This window comes from Ochlerotatus camptorhynchus, unplaced genomic scaffold (genome assembly GCF_037179485.1).
Source record: "Ochlerotatus camptorhynchus isolate MF236.1 unplaced genomic scaffold, CSIRO-AGI_Acam_v1.1 ptg000022l, whole genome shotgun sequence".
In the NCBI taxonomy this organism is placed as follows: Eukaryota; Metazoa; Arthropoda; class Insecta; order Diptera; family Culicidae; genus Ochlerotatus; species Ochlerotatus camptorhynchus.
Genome location: NW_027040514.1, coordinates 3466194 through 3491069, shown reverse-complemented (window position 1 = coordinate 3491069; position 24876 = coordinate 3466194). Strand labels below are relative to the sequence as shown.

Here is a 24876-nt window from a genome sequence, read left to right as displayed (position 1 = left end):
AAGGTTCAGAGATTGCTGTAGGCGATCCAACCAACAGATCGTCAGGGATCTGGCACGTTAGGTTAAGTAGGTAGAATAACAAATTAAAACATTCAAACAACATACTTCACAAGAAGAAAATTGAAAAACATTACACAGTAAAACACAACATGTACAACACAAAATCAAAAAGTTCACCAAAGATGAAGAGCCCTTCTGGCTAACCTCTTGCCCTGTATTAGCAATAGTAAACCACATAACAAATCAAAAATAAAGAAGAATTTTACTACTACTTTACTACTAATTGTCTACCAACCAACAAGGATTTTTCGTATCCATGATGAATGGCTGTTCATGGCATTCAATATGGAAATGTAAACAGTCGAATTAATAATTTCGACAGTGAGCATTAGACTGATGCAAAATTTGAAATTTTCGCTCGACAGTGCTCAAACGGTTCCAAATTGGGCTCAGATTAGCCTCCCAAAATTTGAAATCATTTAGTGAGAAACTGACTTGGCACAAACCATCTGAAGTTTATATGGAAATTACTATGGAGAAACCATAATTTCGATTCATATCTATCTCAAAACTCATCAGTTCACTCTACTTTAGAAAATGATAGCTGAGCTTGTTGAACATTTTCTCAGCTTTGTTGAAGACCAGTTTTCGATAAAATGTAAGGAACAAAAATTATTAATTATTCAAGTCACTGATGTCTTATGATTATGCTCAATCATCTGTTCAGCAGGCAACATTGGTGTTTATGGCGCGTAGAATAGTGGACAAAAATCATGGCTTCTGCAGAATACAGTGTTGCCCACAATACAGTTGCCTAATCTTGCCATAAGATTATCAATCTCTTAAACAATTAATAACTATTTAATTTGACGTTTGGCTGAAAAACGATTTTCTGCAAAGTTGCAGCTGATACAAATTCCCATAAGAATAGCAATAGAATTTGTTCCCTCCCCTTGGCTAGTTTTTGCACCTTGCTGTTTGTGGGTGGGCCTAATCTTATGCTTCATAGTAGAGCGTTGGAGACGGTTGGTTTAGGTCCGGCATCGTTGGCTCATGCCGTGACAGAATAGCGTCATGAGCATGCGATGAGGATTACTGAGCTTTCCCTCTCTGATGTACCGTAAAACGGGGTATCTTTGATAATGCGGGTAACTTTGATAGTATAAAATAAAGATTAAATTTACTCGCTGCGCTTTTTTTAAATTAAAAATATTGTTTCGATATTGTAGCTTAGGGTATTTCCATTGATACCGTATATAGTTTTTATATAGTATGTGTTACATATTTTACAAACTTATTAAAAAACCATTTTCGTATTTTTCACCTATTTGAAAAAGCACTCAAACCATCATTTATGAAATCTATTTCCGATATAGCCATCACAAATTTAATGTTGTATTTTTATTGCCTATGCTGTTTTCTGATTATATACTCATTCAAAGCTTCATATTTAAAGAACTGAAAAGTTTGAGTTTCGCGATTTTTTTTCTATATTCATCATCGAGCATTATCAAAGTAACCCCAAATCAAAATACTGATGTTCGGTCACACAACTTAAAAAATAGTGCAAATGCTGCAATTTCCGTTAAACAAATAAATAACGAATTATCTCCTGGATCCTCAGTACTTGTTTTAAAAATATAAAATTTAAAAAATATTCATTGCTGCAAAAAATATTTAGAATATACTTTAAAACATCATCAATGTTACCCCGTTTTACGGTACCATTGAATAAGAGAACCAAAGTTCTAGCCTGAAGTGATAGTATCACACTTGTTACTCCTTTATTTAAAAGCCGCGTATAGGCACTGACGTTGGGTGCGATACTGGCGGGTTTTGCCGCAAATCACACTTATTTTATTTATTTTTACGCAGATATATTTATTTGGGTTTGCAAGGGAATAATACTATTGAAATATTTCAGAAAGTGCCCAACGGTCCTCCTTCTATTTGCGTGACAAGCTTTCATTGTTGTTTTCATTGAAGCATTACTCAGGGAACAATATTAAACACCACCCTGGTATTGTAACTAATCTTATGTATGCTTCATTTTGGTTCGGGATAAGTGTTTGAACTATGGCTCGGGATTTCAACTGTGGCGTGCTTCTATTGTGACATATCCATACGTAATTTTGTGGGACGACATAGTGGAAACATGTGAGCGTAGTTGAAGCATATACCCTATGTAATTTAAAAATCAGCTAGGAAACTAACTTCAAAGTGAAGCATTTTAGTCACTTGAAGGTGTCACCTGGGACGAACTAATATATATTAAATATAGATCAAAGTCAAAATTACTTGAAACACGTTAAATTTTAGATTACATAGCAGTTTAGGTACTTAATAAAGCATGAGTTATGATTGATTAGGTAAATTAGAGATTTCAATTATTTATTAAATTAGACTAATGAGATATCATAATCATCAAACGAACTTAAATAAGAAAATTTAGACAGCCTAGTAGCATTAAGTGCATTAACAGAAGAGTTAGGATGCGGAGGGTCCGCCTAGGAAGGGCGGGTAGCCTTTTCATGTATTGTCTGTTTATTTTGATTATTGCTTTAAAATATCAATTTGGTATATATGTGAAAGGATGAATCAGTGGGAGATGGATTTTCTGTTTCTTTACATTTAGCATCACTATGTGTCATTTCCTTAAAACCCCCCAATAACCGGCCTCTTCAATCCCTTCCTTTTCCCATGGCTTTCAAGTGGTCCGCATAGACTATTCAGCCATTACCCGTCCTTTATCCTCGGCTTTGGATTGACTTGCGCTCCTATTGCCCCACCAAACGCTGCAAAATGAAAATGAAATGAAAGGATTCAATTGATCCCTGTGATTATTATTCTGTGGTGCCAAATCTCTACATCTACCCTTGTGCTGTATGGACAGTGATGTTTTACTGGAGACCTGGCCCTATGACCCCCTTCTGTGCTTGAACATGAAAATGAAAATGAAACTCGCTTGGATTAACATGTCTCGGTGCGTTTGCTGTTGCTTTTGATAGCACACTACAACCTGTTACAGCACTGTGTTGGTCAAATTTCAAAAAATAGCTTCCCTTAGCTGTAGCAATTCAAGAGAAAATCGACGAAGAGAATCGATCATCGCGTTTACTAATCTTAAGCATTTGCAACTCATCCTATCCTTAAATTGTTGTCCTCTGAGCCCTGTATGTTTTACAGCCAATTTTCAAATAAATATCATCCTTTATTTGGAGGACAGTCATATGGATGCTCATCAGTTGATGATGAATTCAACCATAAGGAAATCATCTGAAATTCGACAGCATATTGTTAAAGGGCTCGAGCAATACAATAATCAGTCGAGGTATTGGGGATGTTTTCGTCCAGTGTACTTGAGTGTGCAAAAAGAAAAAAGTATGTCTAGATAGAGCTGGAATTAGGGCGTAACAGCTTTTGTAAACAATGACTTCTCTCGATGATTTCTAGAAAATGAAGACTTTCCCACGCAAAGCAACATCACCATCGGGTAGGGGAAGCCTTCCCCTACCAGATGGTTTTGTTGGTGTACGTGAACGTGTCTTGAATACCTAGAAATCATCGAGAGAAATCATTGTTTATAAAAGCTTTTACGCCCTAATTCCAGCTCTAAATTCTAGATGTTAGCAATCAATTTCTAGTTGGATTCGAAGCCTGGGAACCTTCATCAATCTTTCATATTTTCGAGTTATGATCCACACTATTTTGTATTAGTCATTGAAACGGATTTCAGGTCATTCGTGATATTTAGCGTGAGAGTTGTCATAGAGGCCCCGTCCCAGAATTCGATATTTTTCAATACAACATAGCACGAAAATAGCTAATATTTTTTTTTTCCTTTGGTTTGTTTTTTTCCGTCGATCTTGTTTTGCGTGCAGAGCACCAATGCTACCGACGTGCCAGGAAGGCTGCTCCCACACCTGGACCCTACCTATCGACCCATCAACTCATGAACCGGGGACCAACGGCTTTACTTCCCATCCGAAGGAAGGCGTGATCAGAGATGTTATGCCTCAGAACATCCCGGCGGCGCCGACTGGGATTGAACCCAGGCCTGCTGGGGTGAGAGGTAATCACGCTTACCACTACACCACCGGCCCTGTTGAAAATAGCTAATAAAGCCATACAATTTAGTCTTGATTCGAAATGGTCTCTTCACTAAATTTCTCTAAAACTCACTAAGATTTAAACTGAGTTCTCTGAACTTCTAAAAATCTTTGCAAGATTGTCTGAAGCTTTTACAAAGTTAGCTGACCTACGAAGTTTTTGAAAGTTTCACGATGTTTCTTGAAGATCTATGATGTTCTTTGAAATTCTACAACGCAAAGGCTTTGGAGAAGTGCTCCGAGCTTCTACGAAGTTCTCTGCAATCAAGTGATGTTATCTTAATTTTTACGAATTAATCATTTTGTTCGACAATTTTCCACAGAGATGGCGCTGTTCCGCTGGTAGGAAGTGATAAAAATCCCCATATAAAAATTGAGAGAAGTGGGAATAATTCGCTTTCGGTGCATATTCAGGTCAAAAAAAATTAAACGACAACCTAAAGAAATGAATCAGGGACTTTGTCGTTCAGTTTTTTGCCGGAAATTATTGTTAAACAAGCTACAATTAAATAAAAATGATTTTTCTCCATACAGTTTTACCTGATTTACTACCAGCTCCCAGAGAGCCAAAAAATTCAAATTTTAGAGAGAAAATTTGCTCTCACGTCCTCAATCTCTCAACATGCCATGTATTTTGTTGACACTCGGTTTGTCATTTCCCTTTCACAGATTACAAAATAGAGTACCTGACACTACAAAACATGTCTGGTACCTCTATATATGCATTTGCTTTAACATTTGAAGTCCCTCCTTTTTTACATATTCTGCGCAAAAGATACTTTATGCCCCGCCCCATACATAAAAATCGGCGGGAAATTCTGTGAGGGGTGAGGTATTTTGTGTGCATAATGTGTAAAAAAGGAGGGACTTCCAATAATAATCTAAATGCATATATAGTGGTACCAGACATGTTTTGCACTGCAGTGTCCTCTGTGAACAATTATAGGAAAACAGATTGTGTCTAGTTTCCGATAGATGTCACCGCAAACAACAGCTGTGACATCTGATGGAACATGAATGCAGAAGCTTGACAAAATGATCAATTGCCGTTGACTGCTTCTGGGAAGTCACAGTTTTATAAATCTGAAATATTGAACGCCTTCCCCCGGTCACAAATTTCAAAACTAGCGGTGAAGACATGTGAAGACAAGTCAGAGGAAACAGGTATAATAAAATCTGGTCCACTTAGAATCCGGACACATAAAACCAGTTTCTCGGGATTGATTTGACGTAAGAAAAATGGTAGTTGAGCCAAAATGAAGGTATTTTGTTGTACTTTCGACGGCGTTCGGATGAACTCCTGAATTTTCTTGGGAATTGCCGCCATTATCTGCCGCACACTGGACTGGTCAACCACTGCGGTTATTTTTTTCCAACATTGAGCGTCCTGAGTCGTCTTTCCAGTTTTCTCTAACTTCCGCTTGATATTTGCCCAATTCATTTCGATTGGGCGGAATTGCGGGCAGCTGGATGGATTGATATCCTTGTCGATGAAACCCACCTTATTGTCGTGGTACCACTGTAGTACCTTCCCGCTGTAGTGGCAGCTTGCCAAAACATAACTGGACATTTGTGCGCCTTAACGAAAGGTAGGTTGCTTATACAGCTTCGAGTCAATCGTTTCTTGGTGATGAAAAGCTTGGTTTTGAGTCCGCAGCTGCAAATTCCTTGTCAGATCATTAGTTTCCAAGAATTTATCGCCGAAAACAAACTTGAGCTTACATAGTTGAAGATGCTAATATCAAATAGCTGACTAAAGTGGTAATTTTTATACGATAGATGAGGAGATGAAAGTATAGAGTTGCGGTTTATTCTATATTGTTCAGAATCAAGATATCAAAGCGTATTTAACGTACATTATTTTGGAATATAGTGGCCATATCCTGGTTCTCCGGATAATCTGGATTGACCGATAAAGTATTCGCATTATATACGTTGTTCTAGAACTGTGGTTTGTTCATAATCACGAGATGAATGCGTATTTAATATGGAATTTATAGTTCGGGATCAAATGACCATATCCTGGTTTTCCGAATAATCCGGGTAGACCGATCAAGTAGGTCGTATAATCTAAACTGTTCAGCATTTGTCTACCGCAAAAGTTGGGAAAAAATTTCAATTTGAGGTAGTGTGATAGGTGTAAAATTAAAAGACTTATCTAGGCCTATCCGGGCCTCTAAAAAAACGATATTCTTTCCTTGTCTTCTTCGTCACTGTAAATATCAGAATCACACAAACTCGCGCTGTCGTATTCCATGTCGCCGCAATCTTGCTCGCCATTCATTTCCCCTTCATCTTCTACACCGCTATCCATATAATATTGTGCCACTTCCTCCATGTATGTCACATCCTTACTACCAAATGCTACTTTCGAACCTTCATTGTGGTATGTTAGATACGATAGCTTCGGATCGGACCATGCTAATGCCGTTGCCATCATATCTGATAAATTTGCCTCGGGAGACATTTTTCTAGCAAGGTTTGGCCTGCAAAATTTATGACGCTTGTGCATTCGCTCTCCAGCCTGCTCATCCACAAAACTCATAGTGTATGGCTGAAAAATAATAAATGATTAGTTTGATTTTTATAGCTTAGGTAGTTTACCTTACCAATTGATCGATATAATCTGCTAAATGTTTGTATTTGTGCAAAGAAGGTGGTAATGCTTTAATGAACGGGAACTCCTCCAAAATACTTTTTTTTCCAATCGTTCGTAAAGCAACTTCACCTTTTCAGCATTCAGCTTCCGTGACGAAAGCGCCAAATTGCTGATAAGTCTAAAATTTTGCATCATATTCCTACTAACATTCAAAATATCGGCAAATATGTCAGGCTCCGAAAGCAAACGGCGGGCAAGGTTGCCATTATTGGAACTACCACTTCCTCCTGGTTTCGGACGGTTAACCTGTTCTTTGAAATGTTGTTCAAGGCAGTCTGCAAATCGTCTGGTTTCCAACTTCACTTGCGGGTGAGTGAGGGCAGGATGTCCTGGTACTGATTGTTTGGCTGCTGAGCGGGTGGCCCACTCAATGGAATTCAAACGGGCATGGAAGAAAGAAGGTCCAATTTTTCCGCTCGTAGTGTCCAAGCACACTGGACATGCTTGCGTATTTTTATTGCCAACTATAGCACTTGCACTCTCACTGCGTCCTAGCAAGAAGAACGGTCGACTTGTTTCACGCTCCGTTAATTTGGAAGTTTTCTCGCTATTATCTGACGTAAATAATCAGTTTTTTCTCGCTTAGTGATTCCTGGCATAATTCCCGATAAATTTATCAAAAAGTGAGTTTTTTTCTGAGAAGAAAGTGTGTTTTCGGCATCATCGGAAGGAAAATTGTTTTTGCGATTGCCAATTCGCCAACCATTTTGCGCACCATCGGTGCGTGGTCACGCATACCTGTGCACACGGATCATCGTCATCGAGTGTCAGCATCTGCCTCCACATTCAAACCGCTCATCCATCTCGTGTGTTCAGCTGAGTGCCGAGCTTCATACAAGCACACACCAACGAAGACCGCCCGCAAACACGCGGATCGAAGATCATCAAAGCTGCGCGTCGCTCCGCTGCTGCTGTGTAAACGCTCGGTGATAGTAGTATAGGATTATCAGATAAGTTTTTGTTCTTGTTTCTTTCTTTCTCCCATCAGTTAAATTTTAAGTTTGTGTTTCTGTGTTTGTATTTTTTTTTCTCGTGTATTGTGTCCGAGTAATTTTGATTATCGTTGCAGTGGTAGAGCGTTTTTCGCTCCCACTAGTACGGCAAAATGGACATTTTGTCGGAAGACGAAATGGACGTTTTGTCGGAAGATGACACCACTTTGCCACGCGATAGCAAGAAGGGTCGAAAACGTCTGTCATCCCAGAAATCAGATGATGCCATCCCTGCTTCGTCATCTCAGTCTGGTAATGGACAGGGACAGATAAGCCCCCGATCGCGAGCCTACCCAGAAGACTCGACTGGCCCATGGGTTGTTTACTTTCAGCCCAAAAAGAAACCTTTGAATGTAATGCAAATTACTAATGATCTGACGAAGCGGTTCTCGGCCGTGACCGAAATCTCGAAGGTGAGGTACAATAAACTTCGCGTTGTCGTCTCTAACCTGAAACAAGCTAACGAGATTGCTGCCTCCCAACTCTTTACACTCGAGTATAGAGTGTACATCCCAGCTCGTAATGTGGAGATCGAAGGTGTGGTCACCGAAGCGAGTCTGACCCCTGAGATCTTGGCGAAGCAAGTGGTTGGCCGTTTCAAGAACCCCTTGCTTCCCACGGTTGAGATACTGGAAGTCCAGAAGCTGAACTCAGTATCTTTCAGCGAGGGTAAAAAGAGCTTTACCCCCACAGACTCGTTTCGAGTGACCTTTTCTGGTTCAGCCCTTCCTCACTACATCGAGTTGGGAAAACTTCGGCTACCTGTGCGTTTGTTTGTTCCTCGGGTCATGAACTGCCAAAACTGCAAACAGTTGGGACATACGGCCTCTCACTGTGGCAGCAAGGCACGCTGTTCCAAATGCGGGGAGAAGCACGAGGATGGCGCCTGCACAGTCACTGCACCAAAATGCGTGTACTGTAAGGGAACTCCTCATGGTCTCTCATCGTGCCCGGCGTACAAACAACGCGGGGAGAAACTAGAACGCTCTCTTAAGGAGCGTTCCAGGCAGTCTTTTGCAGCAATGCTAAAAACAGCCACACCATCAACCAACGACAAAAATCCCTTTGCTGTTTTGTCTGATGACGAGTCTGACTCTGACTTGGCTGAGGAGGGAGTTTCTTTCAGTTTTCCGGAAGGTTCTGCACGGAAACGAAAACGCATCCGTTCGCGGAAAGTTGCAGATAAGGAACCCCAAATCAGCTTGCCCAAATCAAGGAGTGATGGAAAAAAGGAAGTTTCAACTCCACCTGGTTTCCGCAGAACTGACTATAACCAGAACTTTCCATCTCTCCCGGGGACATCAAAAACCCCTGATGGCCCATTTTTAAGAACAGAAGCCCCTTCTTCATCCGGGTTGTTCTCATTTGATAAAATTGTGGACGATATTCTCAAGTATCTCAATATTTCTGATCCTCTCAAAAGCATTGTTCTGGCAATGCTTCCTTCTGTGAAGACCCTCTTGAAGCAATTGACATTGAAGTGGCCCCTCATTGCAGCAATCATTTCCTTCGATGGATAATTTTCCAAACGAGGTCGGGGATTTGATCACTGTTCTACAGTGGAATTGTCGAAGTCTCATTCCTAAATTAGATTCTTTTAAGTTTTTAATTCACAATAATGATTGTGATGCATTTGCTGTTTGTGAAACTTGGCTCTATTCAGATATTGATCTTCCTTTTTATGATTTTAACATTATTCGACTGGATCGTGAGGATTCGCGTGGAGGAGGGGTACTTTTGGGGATCAAAAAGTGCCATTCCTTCTATAGAGTGAATCTTCCACAATTTCCAGGTATTGAAGTTGTTGCATGTCAGGCTATTATTAAAGGTAAGAGCCTTTGTATTGCTTCTGTTTATATTCCTCCTAGAGCCGTTGTTAATCGCAAACAACTTTCAGATATCTGTTCGGTACTTCCTGCTCCAAGGTTGATTATGGGAGATTTTAATTCCCACGGTACAGGCTGGGGGGAACTGTATGACGACAACCGTTCTACTTTGATATATGACCTCTGCGACAGCTTTAATATGACAATTCTTAACAATGGAGAAGTAACACGTTTGGCTGGCCCATCCTCGAATGGAAGTAGATTAGACCTCACACTTTGCTCTAACTCATTATCGTTGGATTGCACGTGGAATGTGATCCAAGATCCCCACGGTAGTGATCACTTGCCGATCAAAGTTTCAGTTGCCAGTGGGTTCAATCCGTCGGAACCCGTTAACGTCGCGTACGATCTTACCCGTAATATCGATTGGACAAAGTTCAAGAATGTGATAGAAGATGCCCTAACGTCGGTAGAAGGGCTTCCACCGTTGGAGGAATATAACTTCCTCTCCAATCTGATCTTGGACAGCGCGCTTCAAGCTCAAACTCGGCCGGTTCCAGGAACGTCTTTCCGTAGGAAATTTCCTTCCCCTTGGTGGGACCAGCAATGCACTGAGGTTTATCGTAAAAAGTCCGACGCGTTTAAGCTTTTCCGGAAACGTGGAACACCCGTACATTTCGAAGCGTACTCGGCTCTTGAACGCGAACTCAAGAGCCTCATCAAAGCCAAGAAACGCGGATACTGGCGGCAATTCGTGGACGGATTATCGCGCGAAACGTCGATGAATACGCTTTGGAATGCGGCGCGAAGGATGCGTAACCGGTCTTCGAACAACGAGAGCGAGGAGTACTCCGATAGTTGGATTCTCAAGTTCGCGCGAAAAGTATGTCCTGATTCTGTGCCGGCACAGATGATTCCTCGCGAAACGATGAATTCGGTAGACGAGATCAGCCAGCCTTTTTCAATGCTGGAGCTCTCACTCGCGCTCCTTTCGTGTGGCAATTCGGCTCCGGGGGCTGATAGAATCAAGTTCAACTTGTTGAAGAACCTCCCAGACGTCGCTAAGAGGCGGATGTTGAACTTGTTTGGTCAGATCCTGGAGCTTAATATTGTTCCGGATGATTGGAGGCGGGTGAGAGTTATAGCCATTAAAAAGCCTGGAAAACCCGCGTCAGATCACAACTCGTATCGTCCCATTGCGATGCTATCGTGTATTCGAAAATTGTTGGAGAAAATGATCCTTTTTCGCCTGGACAAATGGGTTGAGTTGAACCACCTACTCTCAGATACTCAATTTGGTTTCCGTAGGGGCAAGGGAACGAACGACTGTCTCGCGTTGCTTTCCACTGAAATTCAGTTGGCTTTTGCTAATAAAGAGCAAATGGCTTCTGTCTTCTTGGATATTAAGGGGGCTTTTGATTCAGTATCGGTTGAAGTCCTTGCAGACAAACTCCACGCTTGTGGCCTTTCTCCATTAATTAATAACTTTTTGTACAATTTGCTGTCAGAGAAACATATGAGCTTTTCTCATGGAAACTCTACAGCTTCACGATTTAGCTACATGGGCCTCCCCCAGGGCTCATGTTTAAGCCCCCTTCTGTATAATTTCTACGTCAGAGAAATTGACAATTGTCTAAGGGACAACTGCACGTTGAGACAACTTGCAGATGACGGAGTAGTGTCTATGACAGGACCCAGAGAGGCCGACCTGCAAGGACCCTTACAGGATACCTTAGACAATTTGTCTACTTGGGCTATCCAGCTAGGTATCGAATTCTCCACGGAGAAAACTGAGTTGGTCGTTTTTTCTAGGAAGCATAGCCCAGCACAACCAAAGCTTCAACTTTTGGGTAAACCGATCACTCATTCTATGTCCTTCAAATATCTTGGGGTCTGGTTCGATTCAAAATGCACCTGGAGATCCCACATTGAGTATCTGAGACGAAAATGCCAACAAAGGATCAATTTTCTCCGAACAATTACCGGAACGTGGTAGGGAGCCCATCCGCAAGATCTTCTAACGTTGTACCGGACAACGATTTTATCGGTTTTAGAATACGGTAGTTTTTGTTTCCAGTCGGCGGCTAAAACTCACATCATCAAACTGGAACGGATCCAGTATCGCTGTCTTCGTATCGCGTTAGGATGCATGCACTCGACTCATACGATGAGTCTCGAAGTGTTAGCGGGCATGTTGCCACTATCGGATCGGTTTTCGGAATTGTCCCTCAGGCTCCTCACCCGTTGTGAAATTATGAACCCACTGGTGATTGCAAACTTTGAGAAGCTTCTTGAGCTAAACCCTCAAACTCGTTTTATGTTATTGTACTACGTGTACATAACACAGGATGTCAGCCCTTCGCAGCATAATCCCTATCGTGTTTGCTTCTCCGACTTCGACAGTTCTGTTCATTTTGATTTATCAATGACGCAAGAGATTCGCGGAATCCCAGAGCATCATCGTTCCATGATTGCTCCGTCAATTTTCGCTGCAAAGTTTGGCCAAGTTGATTCCGCAAGATCGTTCTTCACAGATGGATCACTAATAGAGGCGTCCGCAGGTTTTGGTGTTTATAACGAATTTCATAGCGCCTCTCGAATGCTTCATGCTCCTTGTTCCGTATATGTTGCTGAACTGGCGGCAATACATTATACGCTAGAAACGATCGCCTCACTTGCACCAGATCATTATTTTATTTTTACGGATAGTCTCAGTTCTGTCGAGGCTATTCGCTCCATGAGGCCGGTAAAGCACTCCTCGTATTTTCTCATGAAAATACGAGAGCTTCTAAGTGCTTTATCTTTAAGATCTTTTGTCATCACCTTTGCATGGGTCCCATCTCATTGCTCGATTCCGGGCAATGAGAAGGCGGACTCGCTTGCAAAGGTGGGCGCTATGGAAGGCGATATTTACGATCGACAAATCGCCTACGACGAATTTTTCTTCATTTATCGTCAACAGTCACTCGCCAGCTGGCAAAATAAATGGAGTGAAGGGAGTTTGGGACGATGGTTGTATTCAATTATCCCTAAGGTGTCGAAGTGTCCTTGGTTCAAAGGTTTGGAGGTGGGTCGAGACTTCATTCGTGTGATGTCTCGCCTCATGTCCAATCACTATTCACTAAGCGCTCACTTGTTCCGTGTTGGGCTGGGGGACAGTAATCTCTGTGAATGTGGACAAGGTTACCAGGACGCAGATCACATTATTTGGTCATGTGCTGAGCACCGTGGAGTCAGATCCGAGTTGTACGATTCCCTTCGGGCTCGAGGTAGACAACCTAATGTTCCAGTTCGCGATATTTTGGATAGACGCGATCTGGAGTTTATGCAACTCATATATGTTTTCTTGAAGAATATTAACCATAGATTGTAAGTTTGATTAACCTTGTGTTTAGTTTGTGTTTTGTATGTGTGTGTGTATTTTTTTTTTTGTAGATTTGTTTCTGTAAAAATTGTATAATTACAGAGTTGATATAACGTCGATAGGATTTAGTATTTGTTTTAGAAATAGTGAAAAAATTTGAATCATAAATCATATTCCAAATCTCCTTTTCCCTCTCCCGATCCAAACAATTGTCATCCACTAACCTCGAGAAGACCGCGAGTAATCGGTTCCAATCCTTTAATTTTAGATTTAAGACATTTATAATGTATAAAGAAAATGATAACTTGGCTCTGTAAAGTTTATTCGAATGAGCCTGTACAAATAAAGTAATTAACAAAAAAAAAAAAAATATAGCACTTGCAACTTTTCCGTCGATCATCGAATAAATGGCTTGCGCTGTAATGTGAAGCTCAATATTCTTAACCGTAACCACCACGGGTTCATCCTTGATTTGATTTATCTCGTAAAAAAATGCATCGAACATTTTCCGGGTTATGACATCCGTTTCTTTTGTCCAGCATAGAGAGCGGGGGCGGCAGAAATAATCCGATTGCGGGTTCGGATTCTGATAAATCGGTTCACCGGTTTTCTTCACCAGTTGCAATAGCATATAATTTTCTGAAAGCAGCGAATCGTCGTTACCAAGAATATTGGATTGATTGTAGTGGCTAAATCCAGTCGCTGAGTCAGGGCCTCCGGCAATCCTCACCACACAATCAATCGGTACGTTTCTGTAGTCGGCACAGAGTTCAAATATCTTGGATCTTACGTCATCCAGTTCGAGGACCCGTTCGACATCGTTCTTTATTAAATCCCAAACGGAAACGGAGGTCGACAGATAACCGTCTGCCCAATTCGGTGAAGAAAATGGTGGAATGATAGAATTGCTATATGAAATCATATCCGCCCAAGATATCAGATGTTTCATGCCGAATTCGTGTTTCATAAATTTGATGATACCTTGAATAAATTCATATAAATAGCTCTCTTAAAATTTACTGACAATTTGAGGTGCGACAGATACTAGAAACTATTTAATTAAGAAATTTGTTTCATTGTATAAGTGTTTAATTTAAAAAAAAACAAAAACTGATTTTAATACCTTGATACTTTGATTTGCTCAATCCAAGCCTGGTTTTCAGCATCAAAGACGATTCGGGAGATGGTTAAATCTTCTGGTACACCTCTGACGTATTCAACGTATTCTTCGCCCAGGACTCACCACAATTTCTCAACAATTTCAACATCTTCGTGAGTTTGCGTGCAGCAGCTTCTGCTGCTCTTAGCAGCTTATCTAAGGAATGATCACGGGCTAGCCGTTGACACATTTTAGATTTAGATTGTTCCGTAAGATCATTGAACTGGAGTCGTTTTCGTCCTACTTTTCGATATAGTGTGCTTTCAGAAACCGCCGAGGAAGAGTTGTAGTCGGACGTACTTGAACGGCTGTCGCTTATGCAGGATGGTGATGTTGTTCCAGAATTATTGAAAGGAGAAGCTGGTGATCCTGATTGTTTCAGCTTTAAATCAAAATCACAACAAGTTATTCTTCTGATTTTTTTTTCTCTAGGCGACATACCGTAAATACAGACTTAATCCATTTCGACTCCTTCTCGAAAAATCGTTTTTTGCATCCATGCTTCGACCAATAATATTTGAAGCTGCTAATCCATGCTTTCACTGTTGGCTGTTGGCTTGATATTTTTTTCTCGTTCCTTCCCTTTACGACATAAAAAACGTAATAATTCATCTTCGGATTGGTGTTGAAAAAATTTCGCGATGTCACCGTTAGAAATCATGATGATATCCGCTGGGCTGTTAAGAATTAATTGCAATCGATCGTGCTAAAACTTCTGTGATAAACACATATCGCACTTAAAAGTAGGCCAAGATATATTCTTATATCTTATAGTACTGGACATAAAAACGAAAACATCGTGATTTGATGTGTCGCATGTCCATGATCTGTCCGATCGAAAATTGGCCCATGGTATTCCAAAACATCCGGTAGTGGCCTAAGAGGTGGTCGGAGGTACTCTTTGAACAGATAATTTTGACATTTTATTAAAAAATAGTATGACACGATTCAAAAGTCTTCTTTTTTTTAGAAATTATTGTGATCTACCATACATTGAAAAAATTTACCCCATTTATATCCGGTATTACTCTGAAATCAAGTGCCCAATAACAGTTCGTCAGAAACATATCGATAATTAACAAATACAACTACAGTACCGGACAAAATAATAAGACCTCGTGATTTTTTTTCTCTTCAAAAAAATTTGATGAGCAATGAGCTGTAACTTTTCAGGACGGCTTCAACATTTCTGAAATGTTGATTGCTGGTACATCAACTATTCAAGTTATATCGGTATGGTTTTGAGTTTGGTTGGTTGAATTTGTATACAAAAACTGCGGGTTTTTAGGAGAGTTTACAGTGCCGATCGATATAATAGCAGATATAATTTTGTTCTCTTATGATCAATTGTGCTGAAGCCTTCTTCACAGAACTTTAAATTTTTGTAAAGCACCTGCTAGAAGTGGGATACTAGGGATTTTTTTTTAAATAAAAATAGTTTTAATTATTTGGATATGAACAAGATTGTTAAGAAAAAAGATCGTAGTTTTGCAGGACTGTTTACACGTTATGACAACTTCTACGGTCAATTTTCCGGAGGATATGGCCACTTTACCCCAAAATTTAAATTCTTCATTAAATTCGCTTTGATCTCTTAATTCTGAACAACATAGAAAAAATCTCAAGGTTCTAGCACAATTTTTATAATGTGACTACTTCATTGGTCAATCAAGATTATCCGGAGAATCAGGATATGGCCACTATATTCCAAAATATGTATTCCAAGTTAAATATGCTTTGATATCTTGATTCTGAACAATATAGAATAAACCGCAAGCATGTAGGACATGTTTTATAACGTGGTCACTTTATCGGTCAATCCAGATTATCCAGAGAACCAGAATATGACCACTATACCCCAAAATATAGTTTCCACATTAAATACGCTATGATCTTTTGATTCTGAACAACATAGAAACAATCGCAAGGTTCTAGCAAAATTTTTATAATTTTTATCGGTCAATCCAGATTATCCGGTGAACCAGGATATGGCCACCATATTCCAAAATATGTATTCCAAGTTAAATACGCTTTGATCTCTTGATTCTGAACAACATAGAAAAAATCGCAAGGTTCTAGGACATTTTTTATAATGTGGCCACTTGATCGGTCGTTCCGGATCCTCCTTTAGGCCCGTAGAGTTTTCCTGAGGGCGTATATGGTGTCTTTACACCATATATACTTAGTACTATCAATTTCCAGTAATATACGTTAAGTAAAGTCTAAAATTATGTCGAAAGATAGTGGAATTTCCTACATTACCGGGAACTCGGGTTGATCCCGGCCTTCTATCTCGGTACGCAAAAATCTCCGGCCAATGAGACCACAACCAATCGATTCAGGAGAGTTTTTCCTTTGAGAATATGTATAACATGTTGACTGAAACCGTTTGACAGCCGAGATATTCAATTTAGTCGCGGTTTTGTCATTTTTTGCCCACTGTACAACGTGGGGCTTTACGGGGTGTTTACATCTGTGCGGATTTACTCGCGCTAGTGTACTTGCCCAATAGCACGAATTTCAGTTGCTCCTGAAATTTCATGCTGGTTGACGTTGATGCCCTGTTTAGATTATGCTAGTGAGCTATTTTACTAGCAGCTAACTCATTAGCGCTAGTGAAATAGCATAAGTGTAAACACCCCATTAGGTAGTTATGAAACGTCGCTAGAACTATTTCACAGTCGCAGACTGTATATGAGCAAAGGCGGGCGCACACTTTTTTGTCTTTAGAGACATATTTCAAACCGCCGCGTACATCGTACGGGTTAGGCAAAGAAGTATGCGTTTGACTTTGTACTGTCGCATTAAGAGCCCTTAGCTCATTTTCATCAAATCGATTTTCAGTCTTCAACAAAGTTGTTTTGTATAGAATTTTCAATAGAAGTCCAAGATTTGGTGAAATTTGAGCTATATTTGGATTTTAAGTAAGCAGATGAATGGGATCGTTCCGTTTCCCATACATTTTCCCATACAAAATTTAAAATTCTCCCGCAAATCCAGATCATAACCAAATCCGTTCAAATTTGTCACAGCTTTTGGGGACCTCAATACGCATTGAAGAGCAGTGGGTAACAGGGGATTATAAAGATGACCCACCCTAATGCCCATTTATTTTAATTTCGAAGCATTTTGATTTCTGTTTTATCAAATAGTAATTTTTCGCCCTTTCGTAAACCTTTCATAACGCAAGTGAGCAATATGTGACGTTTGGAAATGTTATGCTCGAACTTAATCACGTCACTGGATTGAATTTCAATTCGTGCATGCATTCATCGCAAAAACCACCCCAATGGCGGCCTTTCATCAACGGTTCCCCGCTAGTCCGCCACCGTCTTAGTTAGTTCACAGTTCCACTCCGGTGGCTATGAAAAAGCTTTAAAATTTCAATTACTTGTGCACACGTCGTCACTACACGGTTGACAAATTTGTCATTATTCAGGAGAGCGACCGGAGTCCGTTCCCCTCCTCGCCATATCCATTCGGCTGCCAGCTCACAGCAGAAAAGGACAAACATTTTTTCGAGTAGCTACACACTGGCACCCTTCCCCGTTTTGTGAAACCCGTTCTAGCGAGGATGCTATCTCTCACCTCCCATCGGCTATTTGCTGACATGCTGCTTATTTATTTAAAGTATCACTAAATCCCTCTTCACCGAGAAGGGCGACTGGCTGCACCCTCCCGTGTCACTAATTACCGGTATTGCTGCGTAAAACCTTATCTGATTTTCGTTTTCCTCCTCTCTCTGATCTACTTTCAGGATTCGCCAGTGCCTTCTCGAGCCAGTTGCTCTACACCACGTACATCGACATTCGGCTGGCGAATGTCACCATCCAGCAGAACACCACCTGTTCGGTGGAGATCCTGGTCAAGGATCTGAACGAAGCGTCCGCCATGGACTTCTACTACGATCGGGGGTTGGTATGCTTCACCGAGCACAACTCCGAAACGATCCAGTGTGCCCAGATGCGGGACGGCCCATTGCAGGCCGTCAACAAAACAGCTGTGATAACCCACGGGCTGGACAAGCCCGAGGGTCTAGCGATAGATTGGTATACCGATAAGCTCTACTGGACTGACGGAGAGACGAACCGCATCGAGGTCGCCACACTCAACGGAAAGTTCCAGAAGGTGCTGTTCTGGAGCGATCTGGATCAGCCACGTGCCATAGCTCTAGTACCTGCCAGACGGTTCATGATCTGGACCGATTGGGGTGAAAGTCCAAAGATAGAACGTGCCAGCATGGACGGCGATCCTCAGTCGAGGGTGGTCCTGGTGCACGACCGGATATTCTGGCCCAACGGTTTGGCCGTTGATCTGGAAAGCGAACTGATCTACTGGGTCGATGGAAATCTGCACTTTCTGGACGTGATGAACCTCGACGGTAGCAATCGGAGAACCCTGGTCAACAACCTGGACTACCCGTATAGTCTAACCTTCGCCCCAAACTACCTCTTCTGGACCGACTGGCAGGATGGCACTCTTCACTACTACAACATAGCCACAGAGAAGCACGAAGAAATCATGGACAGTCCAGTCGTTCCGATCACCGTTCATGCGTGGGACCACCGCCTTCAACCGGCAGGGGACAACCCCTGTCGTAGAAACAATGGAAACTGCTCACATCTCTGCCTTCTATCAACCAACATGGCTGGGTACAGTTGCGCCTGTCCTACCGGGGTCAAACTACTCACCCGAACTCAGTGCGCCGATGGTCCTCAGGATATGCTATTCGTCGTGCAGCGAACTCAAATCAGCCGGATATCTCTGGATTCACCGGACTACACCAGCATCCAGCTGCAGCTAGGGAAAGTCCGCTACGCGATTGCGATCGATTACGATCCGGTGGAGAACTATATCTACTGGTCGGATGAGGGATCGAATGCTATCAAAAAGGTGCGACCCGATGGGACGGGAATGGTAGAGGTGGTCAACACGGAGATCCAAAGTCCGGACGGTTTAGCGGTGGATTGGTTGGCGCGTAATCTGTACTGGACCGACACGGGAACCGATCGGATACAGGTTTGTCGGTTGGATGGTTCCTTCCGAAGGGTGTTGATCTACGAACATCTGGAGGAACCACGAGCGATCGCGTTGGCGCCCACACTGGGCTGGATGTTCTGGAGCGATTGGAGCGAGAAGGATCCCAAGATCGAGCGGGCCTCGTTGGATGGGACGGAGCGGGTGTTGATCGTTCAGCAGAACCTCGGCTGGCCGAATGGAATCGCGCTGGATGTCGAGGCGAGGAAGATCTACTGGTGCGATGCCAAGCTGGATAGGATCGAGGTCGCCAACATGGACGGTTCGGGAAGGAATATAATCCTGTCGGATAATCTACCGCATGCCTTTGGATTGAGTATTTTGGGCGACTTCCTGTATTGGACGGATTGGCAGCGCAGGTCGATTGATCGTGCGAACAAACTGAACGGCAATGATCGTACGGTTATTGTGGAAGCATTTCCGGATTTGATGGGACTGAAAGTGGCCAAGTTGAACGAAGCAAAGGGCAGTAATCTTTGTGGTGTTCGCAATGGAGGTTGCTCCCAGCTGTGCCTTAATCGACCGAGAGATTACGTCTGTAGATGCCAGATCGATTACGAGTTGGATCGCGATAACCGAACTTGCTTCATCCCATCGGCGTTCCTTTTGTTTTCGAGACACGACACGGGCAGTATTGGAAGGATTTCGATCGATAGTCACAACCACACGGACTATGCTCCGTTCCGGAGCGTGATCGACGCACACTATCTGGACGTAGACATAGCTGATCGTAGGATCTACTGGGCTAGCCAGAAGCAGAAGCATATCTCCCGGGCGTACATCAATGGGTCCAACGTGGAGAAAATCGTCGAATCGGGTTTGATTCAACCGGAAGGGATCGCTGTCGATTGGTTAGCTCACAACATCTACTGGACGGATGCGGAAGCTCGTCGGATAGAGGTGGCTAGGCTTGACGGAAGCAGTCGGAGGATTCTAATTTGGAAGGGGATTGAGGAACCGAGGAATCTGATTCTGGAGCCTCGACGTGGGTTGATGTACTGGGCGGAATGGCCCTCGGATTCCATCCGGAGGGCTGTGATGGACGGGAGTGAGTTGAAAACGATCATTTCGGGAGCGAATCTAGCAACGGGATTAACACTGGATCCGGACACTCGACGCCTTTACTGGGCCTGCCAGAGTTCTCCAACGGCCATCGAATCCGCCGAGTGGGACGGCAGTAAACGTAAGGTCCTGGTCACGGCTGATTCCGACAACCCGTTCGTTCCGCACGCGGTCACCCTGTACAAAGACTACGTTTACTGGAGTGACTGGAATACCGGAGAAATCGAACGTGCCAACAAGACGACCGGTTACAATAGAACCATCGTTCATACGAACCTGAAGTATACCAACTCGCTGCTGGCCTTTCATCCGTTTCGTCAGTCCGGATCGAATCAATGCCGCACGAACAACGGAGGTTGTTCGCATCTGTGCCTTGCCCTGGGACAACGGAAGATGACCTGCGCGTGTCCAACGCACTACACCTTGACGGCAAATCGCGTATCCTGTAGTCCTCCGAAGAACTATATCATCTTCAGTCAGCGGAATTCCTTCGGACGGTTTATGCCGAATACGACGGATTCGCCAGATGTGCCGCTCCCTGTCACAGGCAAGAACATCCGGGCCGTGGAGTATGATGTTGTTACGCGTTACGTTTACTGGGTGAGTATTGACGTCGATCGGTGTGATCCGGAGGTGTTTATAATTTTTTGGGTTTTACAGATTGACGGTCGCGGTCCGATAATTCGGCGAGCGTTCGACAACGGAACCAGCGCAAAGGTGTTCATAGATCCGGCTTCGTCTCCGTTCGATATGGTCATTGATCCGATTGGACGCTTGCTGTTCTGGAGCTGTTCGCACACCAATACCATCAACATTACGAAGTAAGCTCTTGGGGTTGTAGAATCGTAGGTTGAAGATCATTTAATGTTGTTATTTTGACTTCCAGCTTGGACGGCGACATCGACCGGATCGGTAACGTGGACATCGGTAACTCGGAGAAGCCCCGTAGCCTGGCGCTGCACCCATCCAAGCGATTACTGTTCTGGACCGACGTCGGCACTGCCCAGTCCATCATCCGGGCCAAGTTGGACGGCACGCAGCGGAAGGAATTGGTTTCCCGACTGGAAGGTATTACCGCACTGGCACTGGATCCGCTGGCGAATCGACTGTTCTACGCCCACGGCAAACGTATCGACATGATGGACATCGATGGGAATGAGATGTAAGTTGTTTTCCCGCTTCCATGTGTAGTTTATAGGTTAATGGATGTCAATGTTCAATTTCAGCAAAACCCTGGTAGCCGAGCACATCAGCCTGGTGTCGTCGATTGCTGCCCTCAACGGGTACATCTACTGGTTGGACGAACGTCCCGGGATGGAGCGGATTTCCGTGAACGGTGAGAACCGTCGAACGGAGATTCAGAAGATACAGCACATTACGGATATTGTGGCTGTTTGGACGCCGGAAGCGAGGATGTTACGGAACCATACGTGCAACTCGGTGAGGGCCAAGTGCAGCCACATCTGTATCGGTGCGCCGGATGATGCCAAGGGAGAGGACGTTTGCGGTTGTCCCCAGGGGTTGATGTTGATGAAGGATCGTCGGAGTTGCGGAGCGCTGCCTGTTTGTGGGCCGGATCATTTCACGTGTGCGGCAACGTTCTCCAGCAATGCAATGGATGGGGACAATAATAAGGATTGTATTCCGGTGTCGTGGCGGTGCGACGGGCAGAAGGATTGTCCGGATCGATCGGATGAACTGGACTGTCCGGCCTGTCGGGCGGATCAGTTCAAGTGTCAATCCGGGGAATGCATCGATAAGCATTTGGTTTGCGATGGGACGACGCAGTGTTTGGACGGGTATGACGAAGCGGTTTGCTGTAAGAATCCGGAAGACTTCCAATGCCCGACGAGCAAGGTCTGCATCTCGTATCATAACGTGTGCGACGGAGATGAGCATTGTGCAAATGGGGAGGATGAAGCGCCGGAGATTTGTGCCGAGTATAACAATAGGAGGATAGTTCCAAGCGGAAGCAAAATCACCATGTTGATTGTAGTGGTCATAGCGGTAGCTGTAGTGTTCATAGTCGTCTACCTTCTGCAGACCTGTAGGTCTCGGTTCGGAGCGGGATCGTCGGAACCGAAGGAAGATCAAGCTGCTGCGCCTCTGTCACCTGGAGGCCTCAACAAGAACATCCGCGTATCGAAGCTGACCTCCGTGGCGGACGCTGTCCGGATGTCGACGCTCAACAGCCGCAACAGCGCCAACAGCTACGATCGGAACCACATAACTGGTGCTTCTAGCTCAACCACCAACGGTAGCAGCCTCATCGGCTATCCATTGAATCCTCCTCCATCACCGGCAACCACTGCTGGCTCCGCTAGGTACTCTTCCAACTACCATCCATACAAGCACTACAAAATCATCAATCAACCTCCTCCGCCAACGCCCTGCTCCACGGATGTCTGCGACGAGAGCGATTCCAACTATACGAGCAAAAGCGCTCGCAGTAGGGATCGCATCGGCGGAATGGGTGGTGGAGGAAGCCTCGGCGGTGGGGGAACCAGCAGCAGCAGTGGCCGCGGAGGTACCAGCGGCAAGTACAAACACAATAGCCACAGCGATCGGTACGACTCGGAACCGTATCCGCCGCCACCGACGCCGCGGTCACACTACCACAGCGACGTCGGCGGGATGCTTCCGGAAAGTTGTCCCCCCTCGCCGAGCTCGCGAAGTTCGACGTACTTTTCGCCACTACCTCCACCGCCTTCGCCGGTTCCGTCGCCCTCGAGGGGATACTCATAGCGGTAAGTTTTACAGATTAGCCGGAGCAGTTTTTGAGGTTAGGTTTGTGGCTATTTTTGTTATAGCAGATTATATAGGATATCTATATTCGGATAGTTTTATGTAAATATTTATTTACTCTCGACGCGGTTTTCAAAGTTTTACGATTAGCAATATTAGGCTTAAAGCGACCCCTCCTCACCTTTAAGCGCAGAGAAGTGCCTACATTTTTGAAGGTGGTTCACCTGCATTGCAAACATCTTGTCAGCAACATTATGACTTCCTCACCATGAACAGCCAATTAGAGTTAAACATTTAACCTTCCGTCTTCCAACGAGTTGAGAAATTCATTGCCCTTTTCGAAATTAGTGTTCGAACGGTTAACGAGAAAACAAGTGCCTATTAGCGATTATGTGGAATTTAGAACAAAAATTCGAAGCCTGTTTAGTAGATTTAGAGTTTAGGCAAAAACATCACTATTTTACTCGAGTTGATCGATTTTCATTTGTAAATACCTTTTACTAGCGGAAGGGACAAGCAAAACCCATCACTGAATTATGATTTCATGGCAACTACCTACTTGTATTACTTGTTGTACGATTCAGGGTACGATTTTCCGTTTGTCTGAAGCAATGAAGAGCACATTTTCCTCTAATCGCCCCAATTCTTCCTACTAGAATATTTTTGCATCAAAGCCCACCCCACCCTAACACGATGAACTCATTCTAGTGCGTGTGTATAGATCGTAGTTTTAGTTAAATAACCCTCGCAATATCTATTGTTTGTTTGGGTGTGTTCGGTAGCCGAACCAACATCCAACAAATCAACGTTCGATTTCTTCATCCTAATTTGTGTTATGTTATATCTACATGTATTTAATCGCACATTAAATACGGGAAAATGTGCTCACAAGACTGACTTTAGAAATACATATGAAAACCAACTGGCAGCAAACTAGAAATTTAGAGAAACCCTACCTTACAAACGAAGAGATGAACATGTGAACATGTGTGAATGTGTGTGTGTGTAAATTATAGCTAGCTACATTATAGCCATGTTTGCTACCAGCAAATCAAATGGGATGCCTCTAATCACGAGCTTACAACGAAAACAAAACGGAAATATGTAATTGTTAAAAGAAAAGAAAAAAAAATAGAAAACTTGTTTAAGAACAGATAGAGAGAGAGTATACAAGAGAATTATAGTTTTTTAATTGTTGTACAAAAAATATACAAAAATGATATCTTGAAAATCTTCTCCCGGTTGAATTAGTGAGTCCGAACGATTTCCTTTATATGTTAGTTTGTTATTCGCATAATCTTGAGCGAGATTGTCGAAATGTCTTCACATGTCTTCAGCGTTGCTTTTCAAATTTGCGAGTGGGTGAGGCTGTTCAATATTTCAGATTTACAAAACGAAGTCTTTGTAGAAGCTCAGCGAACATCGTAAATGTTCAGAAACATTTGTGGGAGTTCAGCAAACTTTTTAGAAGCTCTGCAAGAACCGTAGAAGTGCTTAAAATTTTATAGAAGATCAGTGAATTTTGTAGAGCTTCATTAAACTTCCATCGAACTTTAGAGGAATTTAATTAATTTTGTTTAACTTCGGGGAACTTTTTTAATGAGCTGATGGGATTTTTATTTAACTTCAGGGACATCGTAAAAATGCAGGCAACATTATATAAATTCATAAAACTCTGTACAGTGAAATGCCATAACTTCGCGAGTCGCATAACTCCGCGCATTTTTCCTACAATTTCTAATGGATGATGGTAAAGACCGGAACGCGCAAAAATTGGTCGACAAAAAAATCGTTTCTTTCAGTCAAAATGCATATCACAAAAATCTTCTTATTTTTCTTTTGGTAGTTCAATTCATATATTTAAAGGAAAAAATGTTCGTTCATTCTTTTCGTTTGCCAAATCCGAACTGCCGTGCCTTCCGC

At 42.9% G+C, this 24876-nt stretch overlaps 1 protein-coding gene and 1 pseudogene across 1 annotated transcript in view; one reads left to right on the top strand and one right to left on the bottom strand.

Moving 5' to 3' along the window:
• Positions 1-24173, top strand: part of arr (low-density lipoprotein receptor-related protein 6) — a 153191-nt gene extending 129018 nt beyond the window's left edge. The window contains exons 3-6 of the mRNA XM_065226942.1: positions 17867-20808; positions 20869-21029; positions 21095-21370; positions 21435-24173. Of these exons, the coding sequence (XP_065083014.1) occupies positions 17867-20808; positions 20869-21029; positions 21095-21370; positions 21435-22953 (4898 nt within the window). The 3' untranslated portion in view covers positions 22954-24173. The remainder of the gene's footprint in view (positions 1-17866; positions 20809-20868; positions 21030-21094; positions 21371-21434) is intronic.
• LOC135704259 (uncharacterized) lies at positions 6081-14005 on the bottom strand (annotated as a pseudogene).
• Positions 24174-24876: the final 703 nt, after the last annotated feature.